A 25,928-nucleotide genomic window follows, 5' to 3' on the forward strand; every position below is an offset into this window, starting at 1 on the left:
TGTTGTTGCTCTTTTGTAAATGAGAGGACGGGAAGAACAATGCTTCGCGAATCCCATCCGCTTTCGCATTTGATATCATATCTTTGCTTTGGCCACGAAGTTTTTATCGAACTAGAATGAATTCTTGAAGGATACCGATGCACTGAAATAGGAGTCGCGAGTTTAACAGAAGGTGTGCGCAACTGCTATGAAGTGTGAAAAAATATGCAGACGCCAAGGAAAGTATGCGCGTGCGCAAAAGAACGAGCACAGATAACAAAACGGAATTTGGAATGGAAAGTTAGCGAAGAATACCATCTAATTATGCTCGTCTGTATACAGGAATCAGAGACGAAATGGGATTTCCATAAAAACTTGATATTAAAGGCGCAGATACCAGTACCTATCTCTTTTGCATAAACCAAATTCTCCCCCCTTCCAAAAAAAAAAAAAAAAAAAAAAAAAAAAACCCGCTTGTAAAAAATCAGATGGGAGATTCAGCTAAAGTTGCGTTTCTCCTTGTCAATTCCCAGTGTCCCGCTGGGCTGCGATAGCAAACATAAGACGATTACAGTTTCAAACTTAGCCCGAAACGATATCGGATCATGTTTTTCGGGATATGGAGTCTTACGTTTAGATGGTGTATTTGATTTATTTTTTGCTCGTAGGTAATGTTGCATTGTACAGCAGTTTGTAAAAATTAATATTTTTCATGAAAGTGTTTTAGATTAGCACATTTTGTTTCATTCTCTAGGAGCAAGAGCCCGTGCTGGCACAAGGCCAGCTTAATCTCAAACAACAACAACAACATTCATTGTTGTGAAGAGTCAATTACTGGAAAAACCCTTGAAACGTTTTTTAATGTTCTTAAAAGTGAACCCAAATGGTTTTGCTTGGATTTTCATTTCTATTTTTTCTCTTCTTCGAAAGAACTGCGGTCAAAGAACGGTCTCGTCTTTTGGGATATGAAAGGGGATAACAGTTGTTAGATAAAGTAGACGAAGGGGTTATAAAAGTCTTCATGATTTGATATCAGACATCGTGACTTTGGCAATTTGCTTAAAAACATCCCTGTACACGACTGATTGATTTCACAAAGGAATTACTTAGCTCTGTGAGAGTAAAGGTTTTACAAAAGAAAAAAAAAGACCCAAGTAAAAGTGAAGAGGGTAAGATGGGAAGACGTCCCAGATAAGGGCTGATATTGGAATAACATGTCACAACTTACGACGGAAACCTAAGCACACGTACGAATATTATGACTTCAGTGAATAATGACAAATCTAATTATACAAAATTGGCGTAATGACAAAGAATATAATAGGCAACATTTAAGGAAAGTTTAGGGTTAAAAGCTGCTCTATAACCCATCCGTATGGCTCCCTTTACATTGAAAAAGTGACAAAATAATCACTGTCAAACAAATGTTATTGGTGCTATAGTAGATTCACATCAACCGTGCAGTTGTTGTCTAGGCCAGTCCCTTACGACGCTCCTGATTGGCTGTTGATAATCCAATCACAGGGCTGGAAACTCTTAGTCTCTCGAGAGAGTTCACATAGGCAGGATGTATGTTCCACCTCTCCTGAGGGATACTTTTGAAAGACGTATCCCTCAGAGAGTGGAACATACATCCTACCCGTGTGAACTCTCGAGGGAGTCTGAGAGTTTTCAGCCCTGTGATTGGCTTATAACCAGCCAATCAGGAGCTTCGTAAGGGACTGGCCTAGACATCAAATGCATGGTTGATGTGAATCTACTATAATAGTTTCCCAGTTTTGAAAATAACTGACTCCGTGGACTAGACTTTCAGTTATATCGAGATTTTTTCTCTTCTCCAGTCAAAATACTTCTAAGTGAAAATAAATTTGGTAATACTCTTGGAATGAGCATCTCTAACAATTCATTGCTTAACATAATTATGAAAATCATTATTAAAATAAATCAATTTAATTAAAAAGCAGTCCTAAAGCTAAAATTCACCTACTTAAATGACAGGACTTGTCTACCTAAAAGTTTCAGTCACTGATTAATGATTGATTAATGCCAGTGGGAGTAATAAAAACTCAGCAACAAACTACACACACACACACACACACACACACACACACACAGATATATCATATATATATATATAATATATATATATATATATAATATATAGCTAAGCCACAGGGAAAATTTAAAAAAGAAAAGACAGAGTGCCAAATACTCTCATGTATTTAACAAATCTTCGGGGCACAAAATCAAATGCTTACTTTTGTGATTTCTTAATAATATATATATATATTATATATATATATATATATATATATATATATATATATATATATATATGTATAACTGTAGCAGCTACTATGTTCTCTTAACTTCTCGAATTCTTCACACTTGTTTTTGATACGAGAAATATGAAGCAATTTGGATCTAACGCTTTGCGGTGACAAGGGCATCCAAAACTTTGGAAGAATTTGAGAAGTTAAGAGAGTTGTGTAGTTATACAACTCCGTACGTATGAGGTTAAATATGACCAGTTGATTATATTATATATATATATATATATATATATATATATATATATATAATATATATATATATAAAGGTAAAGCCCCGAAGGAAAGTGAAACACTGGGGTAGCTGCAAGATCTTTCGATTCAACGTCCTTTACTTAGCAAAATAAAGGACATTGAGTCGAAAGATCTTGTAGCTACTCCAGTGTTCCACTTTCCTTCGTGGCTTATACCTTTACTCAAGCCTTTATCACGGTTCCAAACTTTCGTGATATATATATATATATATATATATATATATATATATATATATATATATGCTAATTTGTCACTTAGTGATATGAGAGTCCAACGATCTTTCCAGAAAACTTGCCCCCAAGCCCAAAACGAAAGATCTCATTCAGGGCCGAGGAGTAACAACAGCTCCTGTCATAACAGAAGAGGGTGGATTCCATCGCCACGAAAAGATCCTGCCCCTCATAATATCCCTTAACAAATCTGCAACCACCTCAGACAGAGGAGGATGGGCTTGCAAAGTTAACCTTATGTATAAGTACGTCAGCTGATAACGGCTTCCCGGATGGGGGCAACGAGGTCGTTTATTGTCGAGAATAGTTCGCTTGCAGTATCCCTTTGAGTTACTGCAAGGGCGAAACTGGATGCGGTAAGAGGAGGCGGTTGTGGCCGTCAGCGACATATGGCGCAAGAGCGTGACCTGAATGCAGAGAATCAAGGAATTACGACAAGCAACTAATATTTCAAGGATCCTAAAACATGGTTGGATAACCGCTTATGATATGTATATATATACACACACACACGCATATATATACACATATACATAATATATACAAAGAAAATGTATAATATTATTATATAGATAAATATAAGATATATTAGTATAAATAAAAATAGAAAATATCATATACTTTCCATAAATGCATATCCATTATTATACATATATATATATATATATATATATATATATATATATATATATATATATATATATATATATATATATATGAAATACGCAACACACACGCACACACACCAACAACATATATATTATATATATTATATAATAATATATAATACTATAATGTTATATAGAATATATATATAAGTATATATATATAGTATAGATATATATATATGGTGTATGAAAATATTGAATATATATGTATATACACATCTATATATATAGCTATATATGTATGTTAGTGTGTGTGAGTGTGTGTATGAGTGTGTATGTGTATTTATCTATTTATTAATCAGCACTTCACTTGCATCATCTGGACTTTTAATGATTAAGTGTTATAACTTTTGTGCCAAACATCCTTAGTACCCTTCAATATACCCTCTATCCAAATGTTTTCCCAACAAAGTTTCTTTTCTAACAGTTACTGGATCCACACACACCCTCGTCCTTGTGCAAAATCGCAAAAGGTATCAGTCCTTCTGATACCTTTCTCATTTTCGCAATAACCTTAAATATTTAGATGGGAGAGCGATTGGTTTCATGGGAAAATGGTGGCGAGGACAATGGTGCACTACGACTCCATGCTTAATATCTTCATGGACTGGGTGATTTGTAAGATCATAAAAAGTGTCATTGATCGAGAGTGTAACGGCCACTCATAATGATGCAGTTCGAACAAGGGTAATGGAGAGAAATTGAAGAAACCGGTGAAAGAGTTTGACAGCGTTTGCAACGGGGAAAGATCTGAAAGTAAACCTGGGCAGAGGTGCAAGAGGAACTGTAAAGGGTGGGTCTTGGTATCCAGGAAAGATTAGAGGGCTTGCAAGATAGTTGTTCATGGTCTAATGTCTGTATATATGTGTGTGGGGGGAGAGGGGGGGGTGGGAGGGTTGGTTGGTTGGGGGGCGGTGATAGGAGGAATAGGGTTCGACGCATAACTGCTGATCTTTCTGTGCAAGTGCAAGTACCAATTGCATTGTGGAAATCTCCTTCTCTGAATTTGCTTACGATTCAGCGATTACGGTATGAATGTTGTGATGGGAATTGTCTTCTTTTTTCCCGTAATCGCTCAATTAGAGGAAATGCTTAGTGTTAAAATATATATATATATATATATATATATATATATATATATATATATATATATATATATATATATATACATATATATCTGTGTGTGCGTGTAGACATATATGCTTATGTGTGTATGTATTTATGTGCTACATGATATATATGATTCAAAAATGACTTCGTAAAAAAGATTGCGGTATCGTCAACCCAACCGGCACCAAAACAGCCAATTTTGTTCCTTTTCATTTTCTGAAATGAAATATGTAAAACTATTCCTCACTTCGATTGAATGTTTTGAGACTAAACACATCACATTTAGACACATCTAATATTAATGGTGTTCTTGAGATTCTCTTTATTCTGTTGTTGAAAGAGAGGGAAAGGATGAGAAAGGAATTTCGAAGTGATTGTGGATTGTGACCACTGACGAATCTGGTATTTAATCCTTTTGATTGGCAGCGTAATCTCCGGTCGTTGATTGAATATCAATTCTACATGTAATAGATAATGATATGGACTAGATGAATATAACCACATAATTTGGAAAATCAGCAGCTATAAATAACAGAGTTTAACAGATATATGTAAAAAAATAGAATGAAAGAAAGAAAGAGTAAAAAAAAAACTTACTCTCATCCAGTTCATTCAAGCGTCTCTGAAGAGTAACACAAGAATCTGGTCCGGGATGTTGCCATAACAAAGCCGTCGTCTGCCTCGGCCCAAGGACGGACTGCCACGCCCCAACTAGCATGGATCTCCCATTTTCTATGCCCTTGCAGGCCTTTACGTAACTCATTAAGGACTGGGACCAAATAGCGGGGGATCCCTGCAGACTTAAGGTCTGAAGCTCATATACTCCTGAAAGTTAAAGTAAGTGGTATTGCAAATCGTGGATTTAAGAACACACATGGAAGTTAATTAAAATGGCTTACAAGCCATATCACTCTCGCATTCCATACTGCGCACTGCAGATTCACTGAATAAAGCTCCTAAGTATATGAGCGATCATGGCTATATCTGAATAGCTGAAACATTCCTTCTTCCATGTCTGTTAGAATGATAAAAGTCTCTGTAGTGTCTACATCACACCAAAGTCGATATAGGCTGTCATCTAAATTTGAAAATCGATACTGATAACAGCAGATGCCTAAATTTTCGTGCTCTTACACTCGAAATCCATCCTTTCTCATCTTGTCTTGATCCCGACAGCTACGCAATTTCAGTGATTTTTCGGGAATTGCTTCTCCCGTTTCATTTTCTGTTAACTCCACGGCTCATGGCATAATTGTTCTGGCGTTGCGTTTCTTGGTTTGACGTCTTTTTGGGATTTTGAGAAAAATGATTTCCAAGTAAGTTTTAACATCTGTCATTTCGATGTCTGCTCGCAACAGAGCAATATTATCCTGCACATGAAACAGACAAAATTTAATAGTATCGATAAGTTTTATGATTACTGCAAGGACAAAGAAGAATCCCCAGGTCATACTTCAATACGTAAGGGACACAGAAGAACTGCTTTTCCCGAGTAATAAAACCACCCAAAGGTTGTCAAGAAAAATTTTAGTTTGCTTCATACCTTGTGTCCTGAAAGAAAAATACTTTGACTCAACTATACATTAGAATGAACAGAGAATTCAGATTAACATAAGAGGAAATATTCTTTTAGTGTACTTTATACATATACAGCGCATTCTCTTTCGATCTATCTCTTCAAGATTTCAACATCAGATGAGTTATGCTAACTGTACGAACCCACTGAAAAGTAATTTATTACTGACTTATATATGGCATCTCATCCAGAACTGGAATAGCTATCTTTGCGTGCAAGAGGCAGGAAAGTTTAAAAGGCTAGCACCTTGCAGTTCCAAAACTAAGGAAAAAATTTTATTCAATAAAAAATACAATGAAATTTGAACGACTCTGAGTTAGCGAACCTTTTTGGAAATGCTAGTAAATTTAAGATAGACACATACATATATATATATATAGATATATATTATATATATATATTATATATAATATATATATATATATATATATATATATATATATATATATATATATATATATTATATATATATATATATATATATTTATATATTTTATATATAAAGTGTGTGTGTGTGTGTGTACGCATACAATACGTGTATAGCTCTTACAGTCCAACGAAGGGTGTAATAAGCCCTACCTTTTTCTGCAGGTTCTGTGATTCCTGTTTCCGGAAGCAGAACCATCGCCGAGTTTGTCATTTCCCGAAACATTCCGATGACGCGACCCAAATAGCGGCTGTTCCAGTCTGGATCATTAGCCAGGTTTGCTCGAACATGAGCTCGGTGGCTCAGGCTGTCTGTTGGGAAAGAAAAACTCTTATTACCAGTGACGATGTCGCTAGCAATTATGAATCTTTTCCTTATAACAAGGATGGTTTCAGAGAGCTCAGAAAACAATATAACCTGCATATATGTGGTAGTGTCTATCCTTCAGCGACTAAATCTAGCATTAAGGCTCTTTAGGTAAAACTTCTACAACGTTAGCCACATTATATAAACAAAGAGGCTCATCAGCAGAGTATCGAACCCCCTTACAATAAACATCATTCACCTATACCTTGCACACACTTTCCCACTCAGAAATACTCTGGCAATATTTTATGGCAACTATTGACAACTTATCCCTTTTTCCATTTTTCTCTGCCCTGCCTCTTTCTTACGTCATCTATACAGTTCTCACTTATTTTCTTAATTCGAATTTTTGCTTCTATTATTATTCCTCTGTCTCTTCAATCCTCTTACAGAAATGGTAGAAACTTACTTCTCTTATATATTTTGTGATTCAATTCTTCTATCCTATTACTCCCTCGGCTACTACCTTTCTTTTAACACTCATTACTGTCTTCCTGGTCGGTATGAGAATAAATATTCTCAGTCCTTAAGTTTTGGAGATGGAGCTTTTTTCAATTCATTACTTTTTAAATTCACACAAGAAGTCAATCTTCTTCATAAGATATACATGTTCCCTATAATTATATATGAGTGGTGAATATTGCATATATTTTCATGATTGCATTTTTGCAAGTTTTATAAACTTTTACAGTCTTATGCAACCTATAAAAGAGATGTTTTTATCAAGTGTTGTATGCGTACTTTTAGCAAATATATACCTTCGCTGACTTTTGCTTTTGTTACACCAGGAAAATGCATACCATTCAGTCTTTTATCATTATCTTTATAGTTTACATTTGCCACTTTCACCTTGCTCTTGTAAAGATTTTCTATTATTTTTTTTTTACACAGTCTAGCAAAATTTTTTAATCTGTCTCTGGAACTTTTTACCACTTCAGCCAACTGTGACTATTTCATTTTCAAACTCCTTTCTTTCCCAACAACTTTGCAGCTATATTTTTTGCCTTTATTATAACTTTTTTTTCAGAACTCCATCAGGGAACCATTGAACATCCTTATTGACAACAGGATTCTCTATAAGTCTCAAATTTATATCAGACCAATTGCTTTCTATTTTATATATTATAAAATAAGATTACATTCTACCCTTTAAGCTTTTTATCTAAATCAACAGAATACCTTGCAATCCATTCACCCTCTTTACCATTCACACTTGAGCCATATCAGCCGCACTGTATGGTTTCTCTATTTTCATACAGGAAAACCTTGAACCAGCCTACTTCTTCCTTGTCTAAACCCAAATGGCTTTTATTCTTTTAATACTTTTGTTTACTCTCTTACTCTTTCATTTAAAAGCTTTTCATATACCTTCCAATGTGTAATAAGTAATGCTGTCTTAATGATACTTGGGTCAATAGTGATTCTAGCTACCTATTTCTTTGGAACATTCCTTCGCACAAATAAAACAAACACCCGAGTCTGTTGAGTGGTTTCCTTTTTACCTTGGCATTGTCACATTTCACTTGCAACCCTATGTTTTCCTTCTAATTTCCATTTTACATCTGTTTAGTCGCTTGCAAAACTATTGTCAAATATACGTTAACTCTCTCTCTAAATTTACAATTATACATTAAACTATTTCTGATCTAATGATGACCTGTTATACCTTCTAACCGCTCATGTTTTCCTAATCTGTCTCCATTTGAACATAATCACTTCTGGTACTACTCATTTACAAACTATATCACATTCCCTATCATGTACGTCCGAGTTCGCATTCCGCTGCCGCCAATGCGGAACGAGAGGAATTTATTTCTGGTGACTAGAAATTCGTTTCTCGATATAACGTGGTTCGGATCACACAATATGCTGTAGGTCCCGTTGCTAAGTAACCAATTTGTTCCTAGCCACGTAAATAAAAATCCAATCTTTCGGGCCAGCCCTAGGAGAGCTTTAATCAGCTCAGTGGTCTGGCTAAAGCTGAAATATACTTATCCTTTACAGTCAAATCTGAATTCAGCAATCCCTTTTACTTCTGCAAACTCATTCTGGCATATATTCAAATTGACTTAGAAACTCCTATCTCTTCGTGGATTATATATCCTTAATCACTGAGCATATCCTGCTAAACTTCATTTCACTAACACAATTCTTCAGCAAACACAGTGGTAAATTTTCACATCTTCCAGTGGTGTCCCTGACACAATAGCTGTCTATTATCATATCTTGCATATCTTGGTCGCACCAAACATAATCATGACTCTTTATCCTCAGTGCTGCACATCTTGCCCTTTCAACTGGTCTTATTATGAACCATAACATCTGCCAGTCTTTCCTTAAGCACATTTACTTATCACGTCCACATACACCAAGCTTCAAGGCTTTAACTGTCATATCCTCTTCTCTGAAGCATAGGTAGAGGTTATCCTCAACAAAACCCTAAGCCTCCGACTTTTATCCTGAGTTTAATAGTGAGAATACTACGTTTCACCTCTCAGTATCATATAATCATCCCGTAACGCAATGGTCCTGCGCCATATACATAAATATAAGAAGCGCTCGCAGGAAAAGGTGAAAGGAAAGATCGTAGACCCAGAGCTTTATTCTTTATTTCAAGACCTGATCACAGTAACAGAAAGGAGAAATGAGATTTTTTCTCGTTGCTGTTACTTTGATCAGGTCTTGAAACAGAGACGACAGCTCAGAGTGCAGGATCTTTCCTTTCACCTTTTCTTGCGAGAGCTTCTTGTATAGTATCTTATAGGATTAAAAGTGAGATTTGCAGTAGCCTGAACAGAATATACACGTCAGCAATTCTCCTTCTACCAAGGAATCATGAACTATTTACTAGGTGTCCTTGTACCTCAGGACACAGTGCCTTGGTATGTCAAGCTAAAAAACTGTAGATATAATCATTTGTATTATTTCTAAGAATGAGTAAGTGAGAGAGCTAAGTTTACTTACCATATTCCCAAATGTGGACCACTTGGTTGAGTCCACCAATTTCCGAGGTCCAATATCCCACAAGTTTAGAATGAGAAGTTCTGAGATGAAATTCTTCCGAGGTGAGTGTGAGGAAATCTCGAATCTGCAAAATGAAAAGTAAGCTCTGCGGTAATGACCTAGTTGTAAAAATTACTAGAAAAACAAAACCAAGGATAAACATAGAACTCACTTAAAGTTATAAATAACTTTAAGTATTTTGATAGAACACTGGAAGTTGCAATAACTTTAAACCTGTTAATGATGTCTTAGAAGGAGTACATCACTAACAGATTTTAAGTTATTGCAACTTCCAGTGCTCTTTCAGGATATTTAAAGTTATTCACAAGTCTCCAGTCACTACTGTAAAGTAAAAAATCAGCTTTCTCGCATCAATTATGCATATAGGAATCGATAAGGTATACCTGTCTCCATACTAAAGTCCAGTTAGTTACTTATCAGACGACTTTTTCGGAGGACATTGGTCTAGAATTCTTGAAATATGGTATCGAGTGGGAGACTAAATTGTTAGCTCAGTATTCCAGGCTAGCATAATCGTCATCGGGAATGGCTAGGAATTTTATGTCTCGTTTCCGCTTTGCCTTTGGTATAGTTGTCATTCTGTTCTTATATTTCTTTAATATCATTCGTAGTCTTCTGTTCTTCAGTGAACCTGTCACACCGTATGGTGAAAATGTAATAGTTTCTCTAAAAGTTTGGATGATACAAGCGATCCTTTGGTTTCAGCTTCCATTTAACTACTACACCTGTTAGTATTATTATAATCTTTTAACATGATTATCATCATTTGTTTTAAAGGGTCCACAATAATACAAAGTGTTAAGAGTCCGTGTATAATTTTTAAGACTTTACAAAAAGCTTTCGAACCCTTCCCTGGGTTCATCTTCAGAGAGGGGTTCGAAAGCTTTTTGTAAAGTCTTAAAAACTATACACGGACTCTTAACACTTTGTATTATTGTGGACCCTTTAGAACATTATATATACTCTCGCGCTAGAGAGTTTTTCCCTACTAATTATCATCATTGTTATTACTGTTACCATTGTTATATAACTAAACTGCATTTAGGGTCAGAAAGTTCTTCAACATATTCTAAGACAAACTCTTGTCGTACTTTAGTAATGAAGACCTCTATATATCGTATGGTTTATTTTTGTTTATAATACTAATAAAAAAAGAACAGAACTGAACGAACCAAACATAACATCTGAAGGGAAAAAGGAATGAAATATTAATATGATTTACATGATATAAAAAACAACACAAGCTTACATTTTGCGGGTTGATGGAATAGATCCTCAGTTCATGTATCTTCTTCTTCGGATCATCAGAAGATGAGTGGGCCATCCGGGTGATGGGAAGAATCGCCTGGAAGTGAAAATTGGTGATAAATGAAGAACAAAATGTGAATGGAAAAGAGACCAAAGATATGATACAATATCAAGCTGGTTTCACAAGTGCATTCCATTGACTGTAGATTTTAGATTAAGCTAGAATTTTGGGAAGTTGAAATGCATGACTGGGTCGGAGTTCCCGGCAGTTGAAACGACTTTATGAGTTAAATATTCCTTTATCACTACATTGCAAATATGTGTGAGTAAGAATGATGGATTTTGTGATAGATTTGAATAATGTTTTGTGAAACTTCGTTTCGCACTGCTTTACATATCGATAAAAAGTGATTTTTTTTTTTTTTTTACAGATTTACAGTAAATCTAAAACCTTTCTACAACCTATTTAATTTTCTTCCATTAGATGAGTTTTCGTTAGTTTCTTCCTCAATTTGGAGTGTGTTAATGCTAATTGCATTTTAATATATATATATATATATATATATATATATATATATATATATATATATATATATATATGTATGTATGTGTTGTTGTGTGTGTAGTATATGCTTAAAAATTAGAGTAGATGCACGTGACATGACGATGCGTGAATAAACAACACACGCGAATGCACTTGGTACTGAACTTCTGCCTATTATTTTCCTTGTTGGTATTCGTTTATACATACATACATACATATATATATATATATATATATATATATATATATATATATATATATATATACATATGTAAGTGTTTACATAATAATAATATGGAATGTTAGTCCATATATATAAAAGATTGCTTGCAGGAATGTGATCAGACTAGAGACGCTAAAGATGACGTATACAATAAGTATGTAGGCTAAGATAACATGCCGTCATCTGTGGTCATTCATTTGTTTTGAAACAGTCCAAGCTCCCTGCTTGAGACAACTACCCCGACCTATGATTCAAACGGCCTACGTGATCTGTAGCGTGTCTCATTTTGATTGTGTGTTCGTATGAAACTATGTCATTTGTATGTATGTTCATATGTTTTTCGAACTACTGTCTGTTCCTTCATAACTTGTAACAGAGATGGTAGACGGGCAGAACAGAGTTAGCTATCGTCATTAGAAGACCTGTACCTCTTTACCTAAGCTTTATCATGTAGAGGAATAGGATTAGCCATCATCATTGGCAGAAGCGGTCAAGCTATCGTTATTAGAAGACTTGTACAATCATATCTGATCTTCAGCATGTAAAACTTCAGAAGAATACATATATTTTTATATTTCGTGTTTCTACAAGAACCTCCTCACCATGAGTTTAACACATCGTCGTAATAACCAACAAGATAATGCCGACTTCGTAAGTGATCTACAAACCCCCAGACACTCCATTGAAGATGGAAGTGCAATACCAACCGACTTAGCGTAAGATTATCGCTAGTCTAACATTACCTCATAGGGCGCCTTATCATACAAGGCACAAGCCCTAATATTGGTGGCCAGCGTACCAGAAAGAACTCTACAACGTCCTACGAAGAAAAACCAGAATAATAAATCATGTATCATAAGAAGTCAACGACGACGGAAGCAGCAGATTCTTCAAGCAACCTAGATCATCTTGTTAGTGAGCGACTTCAGAAAACAATAAGAACTCTTCAACGACGACGAAAGCAACAGATTCTTCAACCAACTTAGTATCATCGTTTAGTGAATAACTTCAGAAACAAAAACCGACGTGTCTTTTCCTACGACAACGCAAGCTTCGTCTCTCATTAGAATCATTCAAGAAAACATCGTTAGTTGAGCGTTTTCCGGCACCCCAAGAAACAAACCGAACGCGTCTGCAGCATCGGATCTTTCAAGGGGCTCGAATCATCGAAACAACGCGCACTTGGGGGGAAACTGAAGCCAAACCGGGTCATCCGCTAAATAGAGAAGGAGGACCAAGGCCGCTGTGTCGTTATCGGAACACCGTGACCTTCCCACAAAAGCAAGCTAAGTACAATTTTTTATTCATTTGGAGTCACTTTGAGTGTTTCCTTTGCAGGTCGAATTTCGTTATTCCTGTGGCTGAAGTTACGAGCATTCTTAATCTTACTTTTTTTACAGAATTATCTACATCATTGAGATTTCGCTACTGCGAGTTTTTTTTATCTTTGAGTGTCTGTTTCCAGAAGTTCTACTGAAATATCATAATCATATACTATGTTAATTTATCATTTGGGTGATTATTAATCCCTTACGTAACAAATCATATTAAACAGTGAATATGCGTTTACGCAGTGGACGTCTGTATTTATACAGATGCATGGATAGGGTCGTTAGGCACCGTAGTGATTAGAAAACACACAAAAACAAGTGGAACACCCGTACAAATCTATATAAATTAGAGGTAACACTATTTCGGGTCATGACAATAAATGCTCCTTTGCAAAGTCCCGATCGCAGTTTTAGCCGTTGAGTTTTTTGAGTTATATAAAATATCGAACCTCATGACTCAACTTAACTTTAAAAATATGGCTGGATTGCAAGGAATAACATGTCCTTTTGTAAAAAAACTTTCATCAGGCTAAATGCGCTGACCAGGATCCCTCACTATTTCAAATTTTAGCAAAGAATGAAGTACAAACAGTTAATATTGAATGCAGTAGTGATAACTTGTCTTATTAGTAATCGCTCAGTTCCTATAGTTCGTCATTCATTGCTTTTATACGTAACCAGCAAACATAATGCTAAAAACACACAATACGTTGCCGATGGTAATAAAGAGAAGGATCCTAATTATTACAAAAAGAAATAGAAACAGTAGCCTTTCAGAATCAAACAAGCAAACTCGGTTACTGTGTCACCCTAGTCAAGCGGTCAAGGTTCTTTAGTTAAATCTGCCGAGTGTTCAAAGCATAGCAAATTCCACACAATAAGCGACTCTAGCAGAGTGGGGAAAAAAGCGATGTTGGATCATACATCCCAAATACCTTTTTGAAATTAAAAAGGAATTTCCCTATGCCATCACACGACCGTATAAAGTAATCAGAGCAGGTTTTCGTTTATTTTTTTTAATACATAAGTTATTATAAGTAGTGGTGGGGTTAAGCCCGACTGTACGCGCCGTAAAAACTTAGAATATCTTGTTTATTCCTTTAGTACACGTAATATCCTGTATTTACGGACTCAACCGTCTGTTGTTCGAACTTCCCTAATGAGAAGTCCTGGATAAGCGAGCGTTTACAGATACCTCTATAGTTATAAAAAACATTGATCTGTATCTAGTGTAATTGTAAGATTCATCTAGGGGTATACAAAATATTAAACTTACATCCTGCAAAATAAGGCGTGTTTATCAAAGGAAATCCTATAAACCTTCAAACATATTAAAATCCGTTTTGAACAAAAATGAGACAGTTAATCAAATAATAACTTATATAAAGGAACTATACTTTGTCTCATAAATCGTAACATTGTTCAATGACCCAACAGAACTTCGCCCACAACCGCAGTCGCACTTTGCACACAAAATCTCGAGAACATGCACCCTCGAATGTCTTAGTGCGTGTAAAAAAGACTTTGCTGGGAAATGAAATTTTAATCCTTCCCGACACTCTGAAATATAACGATTTCCGCGAACAAAGCCCTAGACACGGGTTGACTCGCTGCAAACAAGTTAAATATAGTATCACAAAAACCTATACATATAAATATCGCATTTCTTTTTTGTTGCTAATTTTTTAATCCCGCCCACCAGTTCGTGGAGGAATCTCTCTGATAATCTATCTAAAGTAATATCCGTAAAGTCATTCAAGCAGAGGTGATTCAGCAGAAATTTTTGTTATCTTTTATCTGAATACCAGGAAGTCTCCACTCCACGACGAGTGATCTCTGGAAAAAAAAAAAACGGATGTAATTTAACAACAAAATACGGTCTAAGGACAAACATAAAGCTATATACGACTTTCGTGTAGACTCTCAATGGAATTTCAAAATAGAGATAAATGACGAAGTTGAAAAATGTTAGTAATAGGAGTCATTAGGAAATCAAATAGCCTTATAATTTTACCCTCAAACGTCATGCCATAAAAGATCGGACTTGGCGTATCTGCGTAGATTTCTGTCGCTTAAACAAGGAAACGACTCCCGATAGTTTCCAGTGCGATGTACCGACGACATCTTATCTTTGTTAGGTTAGAATAAATTTTTTTCACCAACTTGGACTTACTTAAATGCTTTTACCAGATACCATTACCTAAGTGATTGTACCTCATACACCGTTTTCAGCACACTCAGGGGACATTATCAATTTTTACGTATGCCTCCGGCTTACGTTGCGCCCCAATTCAATATAGTGTTTGGAAACTTTTGGGTTTTTAGGGGATACCCATACATGCTTATATGGTTGATCTTGTAATCTTTTCTAATACCTTAGAAGTACATTCACATAAAGTAGAGATAGTGCTACAGAGACAAAGACAAATAATCTCAGAGTAAAATATCTAAATGTGAGTTTTTAAAAAAACCGAACATGTTTATCTAGGTTTTATGTGTCTAGTCAAGGTCTTAAAGTAGTCCATGGTAAGGTGTCGGCTATTCATAACTTTCCGGTACCTATTAACGTAAAAGGGGGATACAGCACTTTTGCTGTAGTTTACAATCGTACGTAAATATGTAACTCTTCAATCATGACAGCTCCTTTAACGATCTTACGAAGAAGAGCGTAGATTTATTATGGTCTAAAAAGCATCAACAGGCGTTCGATATCTTAAAAGCGGAATAATGCAGCTCACCTAACTTAAAAAATCCCTGATTTAAATAAGGAATTTTTTTTTTATTGCAAACAGACGCCTCAGACCAAGGGGTAAGAGGGATACTACTTCAGCAATATGATAAACAGTTCTTCCCTATAGCTTTTTATTCACGTAAACTAAAGCCCTCTGAAAGTAAATATGCAGTAATAGGCAAGGAAGGGCTAGGTATCTTTAACTCACTAGTACATTTTAAGTTCATAATCTATGGCTATCCTGATAAAGTCTTTACTGAACATGAGTCCTTTACCGAGTTTTTCAAAGGCTTTAATCACAGTCCAAAAAGAACTCGGTGACAAATGATCATTCAGGTCTTTGGAGCCAAGATAAGATATCTACCTGGGAAAGCAAATATCATAGCTGACGCATTATCCCGCAATCCCGCACCATACCGCAAAGAACCATTAATTAGACTAAAAAATATAGAAAACATCCGTACCTATTGTTAAAACCTTATCTAAACAAGAAAATTCCTTAACCCAAGAGATCGCGAGCATTGAATATCTGGGTTGGAGCGCAGAACTGTTACAAACTGAACAAGCAAGAGTCAACAGACATAACCCAAACAATAAACAAACTTCGAACGGAAACAGAGTCAGCAGCAATAAACACCAAACAATAAACACTTCGAAACGGAAACAGGGTCATGGCTAGGCAAAAACATAAACACTTCGAGCAGAAACCCTAAAGCAAAAGTATATTTAAAGTATGTGTATCAGAATAATGTAATCAAATGTAATATTATATGTAGGTCTGTGACGAGGGAAACCCGAAGAACACGGCAGATGACTAAACGACCAGGTAGTAGTAATAATCTCTTCATACCAATCGTCATAAACTGGTTGCATTCCGTCATCCAGGGTTGCCCCTACTATGTCACAGAAAGCCAAATCACTATTTTACTGGCCTACAATGCTTACAGATATAAAAAGCACATAACTAATTGTAACACGTGTCATGAAAACAAGGGATACACTAAGACACCTGTCAGTTAAGGGCCTATCCTGTCCACAAATCAATCCTTGAAAGAATATACGTAGAATTATTAACAGAATTACGAGTCTGACAGAGGGAATAAACACTTCTTAGTGTTAATAGTTCCTTGACATGTTATATAGAATTAATAGACCAAAAAAAAAAAAAAAAAAAAAAAAAAAAAAAAAAAAAAACAAACAAACAAACACCGCAATTGAGTGCGTTTAGGAATATTTATGAGTGCTAAATCAGTAAAACAAACATGGAATTCACACATGATAATCTGACTCGGGTGGTGTAAATCAATAATAATCTCCATAACGCGTTGTGTGAATTCCTATCCATTAAGAAAACCAATAATATATTTTTATCACCCAGAGTCAATCGGTTTTGGTAGAATAACGGATAATTAAATAGGAAGTGTCAATGTCTTACGAGTTACAACTCGTGATATTGGATCCGAACTGGATTATAGCGGTTCTCGCGGTCTTAAATACCTTTATCATTTATATCTTGTATCTATAGAATTGATACCGCAAGTAGCCTTATACGGTACGCCGCTAGAACACTTTTCCACATATTCCAAGCCAACCATTAATTTATCAAATATATATAAAAAAATTATATAAATAAATAAATAAAAAATAAAAAAATAAAATAAATATGGATACAAATGGAGTCAATATAATACACTCCGTAAGAAGTCGGAAGGGTTACAAATTATAAGAAAAAAGGAATCACGATAAAATCAATAAGCAAAAACGTAACCATAGATAATTAAATATCCAAATATATATGCGTAAAGATTTGAAACTCTAACTTAAACGCTTTTAGTAATGACAAATAAGCTAAAAGTTCAAACACCATATCCAAAATCTACTGACATATTGTCTGTCCCGGTGATTTGATATTCGTAGTCAATGAAAAAAAAAATTAAAAAAAAAATTAAATAAATAAATAAATAAAATAAAATAAATAAAAAAATAAATAAAATAAAATAAAAGAGATCTTAAAGTCAGGAAGTCTAGAAGTGAAAAATGTTTATCTATGGAATAATCCTATATGAATCTTATACAGGGCTAATAATTATATATAGAATCTGTATGGAAACCTTTTCATATAGTTTGAATAAGGAATATTTAATTTAACATAATTACAATTATGCAGATTTCCAACAAGAAACTAATATATTGTTCAATTTTGGTACTGTTTTTTTTTGTTTTTTTTTTTCAGACATTCTTTTCGTGTGGGTCGAGTATTAAAGATAATAAATTTATCCTAAAGTCGTATTTATTACAGCAAGTAACGTAACTCTTAGCTGGCTGAGAGCAATCTCCTGCCAAGTGACGACGTCATCATTGCCGTATCAGTATTTGTTCCTTTTAACCTCAATAATCTGCTTACACAGGCTTCATCTCGAGCTTGCAAAAGCAGATGACTGGAGAAAGGAATGCCTAGCCCGAACTTTCTCATGGGCAAGGCAGACATGGTCTATCCGTATGCGCAATGCAACTTTAGCTAAGGCGTTGCAATCATTTTAGAATTAAATAAACAAAATAAGGAAATAGAATTTCTATAACATCAAAATGAATTAATTTTTTTTTTCTGAACCTCATAGACAATTAGAGTCAATAATTCAGCTTATGACATGGGTAAACGGATTTAGAATTATCAGTTGTGGATATGAAATATTACTTGCAACATTAGCCTATTACAATTCAAGTAAGGACATTCATGGGAAAATGTCACATTTTCTGAAAACCCCAAAGTTTTCTTTAGAAATTAGTTACATAGTGGGTTTTTTTCGGCTTGCATCTCCTACCATATTAATAAAGTTTTTAAAATTAACCTCAGAGGATGCGCGCGAGAAAATTGAATATGAAACTTTTGTTAGGGCACATAGGATCAGAATTTTATCACAACTTAATTTCAGTTAGCATAGAGAACTACAGAATCATGATTAATCTTCTCTTTGACTCTTATGTTGCCTGGCAATCTTACAATTAGCTCCGTTTTCCAATTCTTTGTCTTAGTAACTTACTACCAGTAATATCGAATTTTCATTGGGATTCGTATGAATATCTGTTTATTTTTATAATTATGGATATTTTTACAGTCCTCATAGACCTGGATAGGTTCACTCATTGTTACTGCCATGGATAAAAAAGTTTGTACAGCTGACTCTTTGAATTCCAAAATATCAGCGAATTCATGTTGGTTAAGTCTGGTCTGAATGGCTCTCTCCCCTCCCCTGTATTTGGATGTCGTTCTGAATTTACTTTGCCCTTGTGACAAGTATAATTTCACTTGCAGGCTGATTAATGGAACCTGTTACAGTATCCTGCAGTACGAGAGTTTCACATCGCAACTTCAAAAAATCGTTCGTCGCTGCGGACGACGGCAGTCGAGTTAACAACCGCCTACAATGTGAAAGGAATAAGCACCATCCGGACTTCTTCGACCGACACCGTATCTCGTCGTTAATCTCGTTTTAATGCAGAATGCTCCGGCGGCTGTCGGAATATCGACTACAAAAGGGACATACTTCCGACAATTACGACCCGAAGGATATTCAACTCTACTTTGCTGGCGAAGGACTCGTGCTGGGATGATCTATTCATCGCGAACGTAATCGTGTAGCTTAGGATGCAGAGAATAAGTATGAGCGCAATATAGAATGTTGGACCCGCCCAGGCAAATTTTCCCCTTGTTTTAACCCTGTGAAATAGGCCGTTTCATTGGGCTATAGGTGGTTGTCTGGAACTGTGTAATGGACGAAAAGTTGTTCGAACGCTAGTTAAAAGTGAAGTGTTATAACCTCGGTCATGTTTCCTATATATATAAAGTATCATGTATCCTATATATAATTGATCATAAATAACAGAGTCGAAATATATCTTTGCGTGTACGCAATAGAAATCTCTTATATAAATGATCATAAATAACAGAATCTAAATATATCTTTGCGTGTACGCAATAGGAATCTATTTAAAGTGCACATATATTAATCATAATTATATGAATCCATATACATATGTATAAACAAATCAGGTAGCCTATAATCAATCTGTTACCTTTTTATCTTACCAATATCTGCAGTTAGATATGAATTAATGAATCAGATATATAACATTTAGCATAAAATCAACGAATCAATCAGCATAAACACTAATAATTTTTATCAATTCATATATGATCAGTAAAATATGATTTTTATCATGTTAATCTTCATTCTAGCAATTATCAGAGTACATTAGTATTTTCTGTAGCATATGTATCTTAATGAGATGAAGTGAAAAACTGTATCATTATATATCCTGTGATCACTATTATTTACCAATATCATTGTTTTATATTTTATTACTTGAATCAATTCATGTACACCATGAATTTTTATTTACTAATATATATATATATTCACATAGTGTCTGTATCACACTCCTATAAGTCAAATGCAAGTCAAGTTTGAGTAATATTCAGTAGTTGGTTTTGGTAGCTGACCGAGCTGATGTAAGTGTTTACATAATAATAATATGGAATGTTAGTCCATATAATATAAAAGATTGCTTGCAGGAATGTGATCAGACTAGAGACGCTAAAGATGACGTATACAATAAGTATGTAGGCTAAGATAACATGCCGTCATCTGTGGTCATTCATTTGTTTTGAAACAGTCCAAGCTCCCTGCTTGAGACAACTACCCCGACCTATGATTCAAACGGCCTACGTGATCTGTAGCGTGTCTCATTTTGATTGTGTGTTCGTATGAAACTATGTCATTTGTATGTATGTTCATATGTTCGAACTACTGTCTGTTCCTTCATAACTTGTAACAGAGATGGTAGACGGGCAGAACAGAGTTAGCTATCGTCATTAGAAGACCTGTACCTCTTTACCTAAGCTTTATCATGTAGAGGAATAGGATTAGCCATCATCATTGGCAGAAGCGGTTCAAGCTATCGTTATTAGAAGACTTGTAACAATCATATCTGATCTTCAGCATGTAAAAACTTCAGAGAATACATATATTTTTATATTTCGTGTTTTCTACAAGAACCTCCTCACCATGAGTTTAACACATCGTCGTAATAACCAACAAGATAATACCGACTTTGTAAGTGATCTACAAACCCCCAGACACTCCATTGAAGATGGAAGTGCAATACCAACCGACTTAGCGTAAGATTATCGCTGGTCTAACATTACCTCATAGGGCGACCTTATCATACAAGGCACAAGCCCTAAAACATACACACACACACACACACACACACACACACACATATATATATATATATATATATATATATATATATATATATATAAGTGCCTGTGTGTGTGTGTTAATGCTAATTGCATTTTAATAGATTGGACTCCAAATTGAGGAGAACTAACCAAAATCATCTAATGAAAGAAAATTAAACATTAAGTTATTCGCTAGGTATAGTTTGTGGCTTAATATCTGTGGATATAAAAACCTTTACTGTGTACTACACATTATATATATATTATATATATAATATATATTAATATAATATACATATATATATATATAGTATATATATATATATATATATATATATATCATATATAGATATATTATATATATAATCATATGATATATATATAAATAATATATATAAAATATAATTATAATTATTAAAAAGTTATATGTAATATATATAAATATGGATATAAATATATTATATATATATATAATATTATATTATAATTATATATATATATATATATATATCATATATTATATTTATATAAGGTGTAGTACTCAATAAAGGTTTTTATATCCACAGATATTAAGCCACAAACTATACCTAGCGAATAACTTCCACCCAAGGGGAATTATAATCTATAAATGCTTCGCCACTAGTGGGATTTTGAATCGCTGTCTGGTTTATAAACAACTATCTTCACTGACTTTTCCTCTCAGAGAAAATCCATCAAGGCCGACTAATTGCTTAGGGCTGCAGAGGCAGAATTAATTTTTCTTGAAATAAGTCCTAATATGTTTACCTTTCGTGGAATCGACCTATAGTATTGTCTTGTAAAATCGATGTCGTTAATTACAGAACTAAGGGAAGCTTATTTAGGTTAGGTATATATATATATATATATATATATATATATATATATATATATATAGTATATATATATATTCATATACATGATTACATCGAAGGTGGTTCAAAATAATTTATTTTGCGTTTATCGCGTAATTTTCCTACGTGGAATCCTCCTTTTCTTTCTTTACTAATATTGACTAATATGTTTTTAAATTCGAGAACACGGGAAATCCATTGAATTCCTCTGCTACTGAGAGAAAACTGCTTTATTAAAGGCTCTGGTGTTACCATACAACATTTACAGCTGTGCTTACAGAGGTTGACTTTATGTTACAATACGTGGATGGAAAACTAGGCAATTGCCGTACAAAATGATATCTGATTGGCTATTAGTGCAAATCAGTTAACTTAGTGACCAAGTTTAGGCTTCTGTGTGTGTGTGTGTGTGTGTGTGTCTGTCTGTCTGTCTTACTCTTGGTGTGCTAGAAAACTTCCGATGAAGAGCGCAATGATAAATCTCTCCTTTGCCATTATTCTTGTTTTAATTGCTCTCATGTACATGTTCGCCTTCCTCGTGGAACTGGGGAATGAGCATATTCGATAAACACATACATGAACAGCCTTTCATTATTTTTCAGTCACGATGAATATATCATCAATGTAAATAGCATAAATGGCAGGTTCAGGGTGGATTGTTTATTTAATAATTCATGAAGTCGCAGCGATGATTCGGAGTAAGAAATTAATGAATAGGCTCTCAATGATACCTCCCCCATAAGGAGTTGATCTCGTCAGTGCTCCTTACGTGGTGCACTGTAGGCATTAGCTGCACCCACATTTTAACCCTTTTGCTTTACCTGCATTCCATTGCTTTTCTTCAAGTCTTGCTGACCAGTCCTTTTAGATATTTCTTTTTAGCGTAACTGTTGGCGGTTTCTGTCTTTTCCACCCTTAGAACCTCGTACATCATCTTTATTTCTGGATCTCTTTATCTTGCTGTTCAACCACTCCAACTCCTTCTTTCCTTGACCGCCGAATGGCTGAGTTCCAAAATCAAAACATTTCACCTTCTTGGGCCGCTGTCTGCCGCAGGTCAAGACAACTGGGAAGTCAATCTTGGCGAACTAGTTTTACGAGTCCGGAGGAGGTAATAATAATCTCCATAATCATCAGATTCTGTCAGTACCGGATCATGGCGTTATGCTGGGCAACAAATTTCGCTACGTCCAACAATCTCTTCGTTCTCCATTTTAATTCGTCGATGACTGCTCCTTCAGGGGTTTGCAGTTTCTCCCGTTTTGTTACTACTTAAATTTTCATTTGGAGGAGTTTTGAGGCATGCAACTTAACGCCGTATCATTTCACTATGCATGAATGTGCGCATGTGCAAATGCTGAAAATATTACTCAATACTGGTGACTTTCCAAGTTATGCTAGATAGCAAAATCTCCTTCGTTCAAAGTCAAGTATATCTTAGTTTAACCAGACCACTGAGCTGATTAACAGCTCTCCTAGGGCTGGCCCAAATGATTAGATATTTTTACGTGGCTAGGAACCAACTGGTCACCTAGCAACGAGACCTACAGCTTATTTTGGTATCCGAACCACATTTTATCGAGAAATGAATTTCTATCACCAGAAATACATTCCTCTGATTCGTTCACATTCACTCTATCCATAACCTCAGTTTAGCTGAGACTTGAAATAAAAGTTCATAACGGAAAATATAACGAACTGCATTTTCTTTATTTCATTTCAGGTGACATTTAACAGTTTAATCTCCAGCGCAAGTTCCTCGTTGGACGAGTGATTTACGTGCTCGCCTACCGATTCGGTAGTCCAGACTTCGATTCTCCGCTCTGCCAACGTGGACGCAGAGGAATTTGTTTCTGGTGATGAAAAATTAATTTCTCGATATAATGTGGTTCGGAACCCACAATAAGCTGTAGGTCCCGTTGCTAGGTGACCATTTGGTTCCTAGCCAAGTAAAAGTATCTAATCCTTCAGACTAGCCCTAGGAGAGCTGTTAATCAGCTCAGTGGTTTGGTTAAGTTAAGATATACTTTTATTTATTTATTTATTTTTTTTTTATCTTTAGCGCAGTCGAAATGGGCTCGACTTAAGTTACCATTAGTCGAATCGTTAACGCAGCAAGCAAAATTAAGGCAATATGCAAAGTCATTCAACTTGATATTTCTCTCAAGGAAAATGACACAATTTGTTCAGCGTAATAAAGCAGATCAAGTTTCGGGTAATGACAAAAACATAGCCAAAGAGGTAAAGCTTTATTTAAACCTGTTTTGATGTTCCTTTATTGCAAGTAACGTTTATGTTACGTTAAAGAAATTCCTTCCTGCGAAATTTGAATGTTGAGCATGGAGCTAGATAGGAGTTTTTTTTTTTATTCCTATTGAACGATGCGTTATGCAATAATTGTGAACACACTTTCTTCTAGATTAATAAAACGTACTTCAGAGAGAGAGAGAGAGAGAGAGAGAGAGAGAGAGAGAGAGAGAGAGAGAGAGAGACATAGAATTTAAACTATGCACCTAAGTCACTTAAATAACTTAATAAATTTAGATCTACTGAAATCGGGATTGAATGTACATCATATCATAAATAACAATAGTCACTGAATATTTGAGCTGTGCAAATACTGAAAATATTATGGAATATTGGTGAATGCAAACGATTACAATTTTACGTGTTACAAGTTATGCAGGACGGCAAAATCTCCTTCGTTAAATATTTTCATCCCTGATCTTCAACTCTTCACTTACCTACGCTTCTATTGAAATATTTGTATGTGATACTGAAAAGCGTTTCATTTAATAATTGCATATTCAGTTTGTGAAAACCGGGCTTTGACAGGTGATTTCTTTCTATCTTATGAATGAACCTCCATTTCACTTCTTAACTATGATCAACCTAGACATTCATTTTCTCAGGTGTATCTTATCACTCTGAAGTACTGATAACAAGTAATACAACTTTTTGAGAGGAATAATCCTGTATAGACAATATTATCTTAAGTAGAGATGATTGAACTCATAGTCCACAGATGCAATCCAGTTACTATATTAAAAGGCGTAGATGTAAGAGATACAATTCTAACAAAAAGATAGAAGAAAAAACGTTCTTCTTTATCAGTTATAATATGCATACAAATAAAACCAGCACCTTCATGTTTTGATCATAATTAAAAAATGCGTGGATACAACCTCCCATTATTACGTAAACACATTCACATGTTGTGTTCTCACATACTTTCTTATGCGGACACAAACACACACTCGTTTACATTATTTAGCCGTGTAATAACTGACCTTGGCGTTGGTGGTTGACGTTAAAGCTGTCCATTGTGTTCGAGAATTGACGAATGTTTTACCGAAATGCCGAACACAAAGCATCATACCGATGTCCGAATCTCACAGTCGCTATCCGAGTGCAAAAAATGAAGTCACAAGTCTTCCAATAATCTAGTATAATGTGAACAGACTCCAATGTGTTCCTCTCTTGACGATGCGAATGAAACTAACAAGAAAGGCGCCAGAGGTTGTCAGTAGATGCCCCAAACGGGGCTGCTGGGGGACCAGGGCGGTGGACGCTGCTGATGCCTAATCTAAACAAAACTTGTTCAGTGACATCAAGGACAACTACTATCTGAAGGTGAGGAGGAATGTGCGATATATCTCGTAGATACTTCAATTCATATATTTTTGTGTCTGTTTACTCTGCAAAACATTTATTAAACACGTAGACATACGCACTCACAACATTCACAAACAAGTCCTATTATTATTAT

General features: G+C 35.1%; 1 protein-coding gene across 1 annotated transcript; it reads right to left on the bottom strand.

The window, feature by feature from the left end:
• Positions 1 to 2,872: 2,872 nt before the first annotated feature.
• LOC135215127 (protein NipSnap homolog 3A-like) lies at positions 2,873 to 25,684 on the bottom strand. Its single transcript, XM_064249580.1, has 6 exons — positions 25,450 to 25,684; positions 11,215 to 11,310; positions 9,906 to 10,029; positions 6,728 to 6,886; positions 5,170 to 5,397; positions 2,873 to 3,201 (listed from the first exon to the last, which is right to left on the bottom strand). Exons 1-6 carry the CDS (start codon positions 25,534 to 25,536, stop codon positions 3,125 to 3,127), a joined length of 771 nt encoding a protein of 256 aa, XP_064105650.1. The 5' UTR covers positions 25,537 to 25,684; the 3' UTR covers positions 2,873 to 3,124.
• Positions 25,685 to 25,928: the final 244 nt, after the last annotated feature.

Source organism: Macrobrachium nipponense, chromosome 5 (genome assembly GCF_015104395.2).
Source record: "Macrobrachium nipponense isolate FS-2020 chromosome 5, ASM1510439v2, whole genome shotgun sequence".
NCBI lineage: Eukaryota > Metazoa > Arthropoda > Malacostraca > Decapoda > Palaemonidae > Macrobrachium > Macrobrachium nipponense.

Coding starts and splice junctions, on each gene's coding strand:
- LOC135215127 (XM_064249580.1), bottom strand. CDS start 25,536: ATGATGCTTTGTGTTCGGCATTTCGGTAAAACATTCGTCAATTCTCGA. Junction 10,030..11,214: donor ATTCCATCAACCCGCAAAAT/GTAAGCTTGTGT, acceptor TTCATTTTGCAG/ATTCGAGATTTCCTCACACT. Junction 5,398..6,727: donor CACAGAACCTGCAGAAAAAG/GTAGGGCTTATT, acceptor TTTAACTTTCAG/GAGTATATGAGCTTCAGACC.